We start from the raw sequence: 6,247 nt of genomic DNA, 5'->3' as shown, positions 1-6,247 counted from the left end.
GTAATAACCACTTTCTTTTTCGACAAGAGCTTTAAATCTCTTGAACATGCTAAATACTTCTGATTTCTCCTTGACAAAATTGATCTGGATCTTTGACATATGGCAGTCCTTTCACCATGTTCTTCCTTGCTAATAGTCTCAAGCCATCAAAGTTTAAATGTCCAAGTCTCAAGTGTCAAATTCATGATGGACCTTTCAAACATGACTTAAACATTTAACAACATTAGTTTGAATGTTTAATAAAAACATGATATTCTTCATCATTTGCACTTTCGCAATCATGTTATCACAATTATCCCTTATCGAAAGATTATAATTCTTCATCAAAATATAATAGCATTTCTTTAAGATTTGTTCCAAACTCAAAATATTGTTCTTCATATCGGGCACATAATAAACATTAGAGATAAACTCATGATTCCCATTCTTCAAGTTGATCAAAATCTTACATTTTCCTTTAACAGAAATTTTTGTGGCATCACCAAATATGATATTATCACCAATAGATTCATCAAGTTCCACAAACATTGACTTATATCCACAAATGTGATTGCTTGCACCGCTATCAAGATACCATGTGTTATTTTCATATGTTTATTCACCTTTGCATGCTAGAAACAATGATGACTCATCGCTTTCTGCATCTTTCTCAACATAATTTGTATTTTCTTCTACTTTATTCCTACATTTCTAGGAATAATGGTCAAATTTATGATAGTTATAACATTCAACCTACCTTTTATCATATCTTAGTTATAACATTCAACCTACCTTTTATCATATTTTTTTTCATTATTTGATCTTTCTCCATTTGACCTCGAATAATTTTGTCTTCCACGACCTCTTGATGAATTAGAGTTTGAATTACTCTCATCAAATTTTCTTTGACCGTAATTTCCTCGACCTCGACCTCTAAAATCACTACATCCGCGATTGTTACTACGTCCTCCACCTCGATTGCCTCTTTCTTGGCTATCTTCTTTATCTCTCAATTGCAACTTTGACTGAAAAAGTTGCTCAGTTGTTTGTCTGTTCTTCTTGAGAAGCTTCTCTTCATGGGCTTGTAAGGAACCCATAAGTTGATCAATGGACATTATTCTCAAATCCTTTGATTCTTCAATAGCTACAACGATGAAATTGAATTTTTCATCTAATGAGCGAAGTGCCTTTTCTACCACTTGCTCGTCATCTATCTTCTCACCATATCTTTTCATTTCATCTACTACTGCTAGCAATCTTGAAGTACAATCTGAAACTGATTCAAATTCCTTCATATGTAGTGATTCATAATCACCTCTCAATTTTTGGAGGCGAACCTTCTTGACTCGATCTACTCCTTTGTATGTATTCTCCAAAATTTTTCATTCCTGATGTGTAGTAGTTGCTCTAGAAATTTTCTCAAAATTTGGATCTTCGATGGCTTGATGAATGATGGTGAAAGCCTTTTGGTCTTTCTTTCTTGTATTTTGCAAAGCTTCTCGTTGAGCATGATTTAGAGTTGCATGACTTTCTTGTAGCAATGTCCCATACATCTTGTGAACCAAGTAGAACTTTCATATGAATACACTAACTGCTATAATTTCCCTTCATAAGTCGATGCACTTGGAAGGGAACCAAATTGTTATTTGCTATTTACAAAACAATTATTGTTTTTCAAATTCAAGCTTTGATACCACTTTGTTGGAAGCGTGTGATGGACACTCACAAATAAATAACCAATGAACGATCATTTTAGAGGAAATAAAAACACATTTAATTGAAAGACTTTTCAAACTTGGTTCACTCTTTTGATTGAACACTTTTTGTGTGTTCTTCTCTACACACTTAGATACATCAACAATGTCAGTATCAATCCTATTTATAGGATTGTCATGGGTAAATATAAATACATAACTCACACCCTCATTAAATATACATGAAATAATTAAAATCCTACACTTAATTTATGTGAAACTTTTTTAACTCGTATGCTAACATACTTAATTAACTCTCATCTTTTAATTTTTCCAACTCTCATAAATTAATTCATCTATAACTTATCTAATAAAAACATGTTTAATTTTCAACATATTTTGCGGTTAAGATTTTCTTATTATTGAATTTGCCAATAGTACAAACATGAAAAATAGCCAAGATCAAGAAGAGCAAGTAGATTTATTTTTGGAAACACCATCAACCAAATGGCCTTCCTCATGTCCTGCTTTACAAAGAAGAAAGATGAGCACTGATAAACATAAACAATGAGCTGCTAAAAGCTCTTATTTATGCTAATTTAGCTTCATTTATTAGACTGCTTCACTTCAACACACAAACTCGTTGAACTCAGTTCAATGTCGGTGGCTTGTACGGAGGCTTGTAAGGGTTGGGAGGCTTGTAGATTGGAACCACCGGAGGCTTGGGAGGCTTGTAGATCGGAACCACCGGAGGCTTGGGAGGCTTGTAGATCGGAACCACCGGAGGCTTGGGTGGCTTGTAAATTAGATCCACCAAAGGTTTGGGAGGCTTGTAAATTGGTGCCACGGGAGGCTTGTAAATTGGAACCACTGGTGGTTTGGGAGGCTTGTAAATTGGAGCAACTGGTGGCTTGTAAATTGGAGCCACCGGAGGTTTGGGTAGTTTGTAAATGGGAACTGGGGGTGGGTTTAGAGGTTTAGGGTTAACAACGTAATCTCCGACGGCCGGTTTGGTGAGAACCACCATGAGCAGCCCAAGAAGCAGGGCTAACATGTTGTTGGAAGAAGCCATCTTTGTGATGAAGAGCTTGAAAAGTGGCGCCTATATTTATAGACAAAAATGTAGATTAAAATATTCAAAATTATTGTTTTCTGTTTCTCATTTTATATTACTATTATCATTTTCTTAAAAAAAATAAAAAGTTGTGTTTGTTAAATGTTAATGAGTTTTTTTATATGACTTTTTAAAATATGTCTAGGGTAAGGTAATGTTTTAGAGAGATCCATTCTAAGAATATGAAGGTTATATAATTTTTTAAAGAACTATTTCTTAGGATATTAACTAGTATTCTTTGGAGAGTTCTATTGACAGCTATGAATAAAGGTGTCCTCTACCTTTGTACGTAAGTAACTATCAAAGCTTAAATTGAGCCTAATGCCAAAGCATTCAGTCCATGAAGTTTCTCCATAATTCTCTATTCATTCTGAACTATTGCCTCCAACAATTTTAATGCTACCAAACACCATTTGTATACATATAAACAAATACACAATTGTTCTTAAATGCTTTTTATGTGCTCTATAGAGGAAATGATTACAATATTAATTTGGAAGGAAATAATATTACAAGATTTGAGCAAGATTTCATGGACTTCTTGTTCCAATATCATATTAAATCACCAATCGTCACAAAAGGTTAAACTAATAGATGAAAGTAAATTTAATATTATATCAACACTTTAACATTATTAAAGATTAAATTCTTAATTATCTTTTTGGGGAATTTAAGAGTCATCATTTTGTCAACATTAGCATAGTTCAATTAGCACAATTAAGTACTATAACGGCCTCGTTATCAATTTTTTTTTTATTTCTTCACTCCACATATTGTAAGAAAAAATATTTTATCCTAAGCAGTGGGGGATTTATAAATTTTATATAGAGGGCACTATACATACAAATGTTGCACCTAATCGAGTTTGATACTCAACTCGTGCTTGGTCAAACATCCTATTTAAAAAAGTCTTGATATATTGCTTTTGCTTTGAAAGGGTCTTACATTTATCCCTAGCTTAATTATGTGCACTATTAGAACCACCTACATGAATTAATAATTTTTCTTTTTTCTTTTTTCTTCCAATTAATAAAATCCTTCATTAACAAAACAGTCATCTCCTGATTCTTCATTTACTTCTAGTTTGTACAAGTAGCAATATAAACAAAATGTAACATTTTTTGAAATATTGTATTCTAATCAATTAGAATATTCTTTAAACCACCCTTGATTAAATCGTTTTGATTTTGCTCCAAATTTTTTGAATGAGAAAGTATGGTATCGAGGTTGACAAAAACCTTTTTATAAATATGTTCTACGAACATGAACTTGAATATTATAATTATAATAAGAAATTTTAGTTCTTAAACTAGGATGCCTAGTAATTCTCCTAAATTGATTTTTATATAAGATTTATCAAAATTAGAGATACTTATTTTTTCTGAAGATTACACTCAATCTTTTTTAGTATTTTCTTTTTAAATATCTCTATATTGATATAGAACAAACTCTACAAAAATATTCATAGAGTATTTATAATAAAAATATTAAAATTTACCACATAGATTAATAAGTATAAAAACTAAAAAGATTAACAAGAATATAAAACTTGATATAAAAAACGAATTCAAACGTAAAAAAATCAAATTCCAACGTGAGTTGCGTGGGAATATGCACATGATAATACCAACGTTCCAAAAAAGGATTTTGACTAATAGTATGAATTTACTTATATATATTAGTAATTGTTACTTACAATGTACATTTAAAATTTAAAGGAAAAAAAAACGATAATTTGAAGGGCATGTGCCCCTTTGACCGTTGGGTAGATCCACCATTGGTTCTAAGAATTGCTTTATAAGTGGAAAATAAATCAAATAAACTAAGAGAATGCTACCGCATTGTGTTTGACCATAAATATTTTGTCATATTTATTATTCGTTGCTAGTAAATATTTTGGTTTATTTTTCTATATTTGAAAACAACTCATTTTTTAATATATTTCATATTTTTAAATAATAATAATTTATTAAACATAAGATTGAATTTAATATATATTGAATACTTTAAACTTCCTATATTTTTATTTTATTTATTTACTTATTTTTGAGAAAAAAATATTTTTATATTTTAAGAAATTAATCTGGTAACCTCATGTAATTTTAATAGATCAATTAATAAAATTATTAATGAACTAATAATTAAAAAACTCTAAATGTGGATGCAACATGGAAACTAAATCCTTCTTCGACTGGACTAAGCGTTGTTGTGAGATCCTCTTGCGGTTCTCTTAAGGCTATGGTCCTTCGATTTTTGGATTTGAACTATGAACCTCCTTAGCGGAATAATCTTGGCTATTTTGGAATTTTTACTATTTGTATTTCAATGGATGGCCAAAAATTGTTAGTTGAATCTCACTGCAAACAAGCATTATACCTAATTTCACGAGAGGCGTTCTTGGGAGAAGCAGGATTCTAGATTGAAGAAATCAAAGAACTAATGAAGAATTTTTAAGAAATTTCTTATAGATTTTGCCCTCATTTGTGTAATATTGTAACTAATAAAGCAACAAAACCAGCTAGAATAGAAAATTTAAATGCTGAGTGGACATCTGAATTTTCCTTGTGAATTTAGGATGTCATTGCATCGAATAAATTTCTTCCATCTGCCTCTCTGGCATCTTAATACAAAAATTCATTAGATTTTTTTTTTTAAGAAAAATTATAAGTACTATTAAAAAGCGAATACTTATACTAAGTTAAAATCTTATATTATCTTATCCTGATTTTTTCAAAATTTTGTTCAATATTGATTTCTTTATATAATTTGCATTTGTGAAGTTCCAAAGAATTGTTGATTTCTTTTATGTGATGACAGGCCGGCTAGGCTTGGTTGCAAAGTTGTGATCGATTTTTATAATATTTTGCTTTTTTGAAGATGATGACAATTATGGAATTAAGGATTGTAAAGGACCTCATGGATGCATCACTCATATAATATATTATTGAGTTCAATAGTAAAAAAGTGATGGAGTTACACTCATAGAGAGGACGAAAACCTCAAATCTGTCAAATCAATAACAACTAAGATATTATTGTTAGTTGATATTGCAAATAAAAAGTTCCACATATGAGTATATCTCGAAATAGTGCAATTGATAGGTTGGCAAGATGGATAGAATAGACGGTACTCTTGTTATGTTTCTATTTAGTTTTAGGGGTAGTTAATCGTAATAAGGTTGGATTGAAATGGATTTGGAATCTATGCTTGTCGCTATCCATGATAGCACTAAGAATGCACTATCTTAGTGTCTCTAATCTTGCCCATTTATGATATTTAATGTACTTAAATATTTATATTTGTTGGATCTTGAGTAATACAAGCATTCCAGAGTGTTACGGGCCATTGGGGATTAATTTGGTGCAATTAAATGTTAAAAAAGGCATCTGAGACTTCAAACCGGAGAGAAAATGACAAAGTGTCCTCAGACAAGAGCGTCGTGGTGTCCTGTGGAACTGGG

The 6,247-nt window shown here is 30.9% G+C and overlaps 1 protein-coding gene across 1 annotated transcript; it reads right to left on the bottom strand.

Moving 5' to 3' along the window:
- Window positions 1-2,322: 2,322 nt before the first annotated feature.
- Window positions 2,323-2,745, bottom strand: LOC120067544 (repetitive proline-rich cell wall protein 1-like). Its single transcript, XM_039019094.1, has one exon. It carries the CDS (start codon window positions 2,743-2,745, stop codon window positions 2,323-2,325), a length of 423 nt encoding a protein of 140 aa, XP_038875022.1.
- Window positions 2,746-6,247: the final 3,502 nt, after the last annotated feature.

Source organism: Benincasa hispida, chromosome 12, assembly GCF_009727055.1.
Source record: "Benincasa hispida cultivar B227 chromosome 12, ASM972705v1, whole genome shotgun sequence".
Lineage (NCBI taxonomy): Eukaryota > Viridiplantae > Streptophyta > Magnoliopsida > Cucurbitales > Cucurbitaceae > Benincasa > Benincasa hispida.
This window is presented reverse-complemented; position numbering and strand designations above follow the sequence as displayed.

Coding starts and splice junctions, on each gene's coding strand:
- LOC120067544 (XM_039019094.1), bottom strand. CDS start 2,745: ATGGCTTCTTCCAACAACATGTTAGCCCTGCTTCTTGGGCTGCTCATG.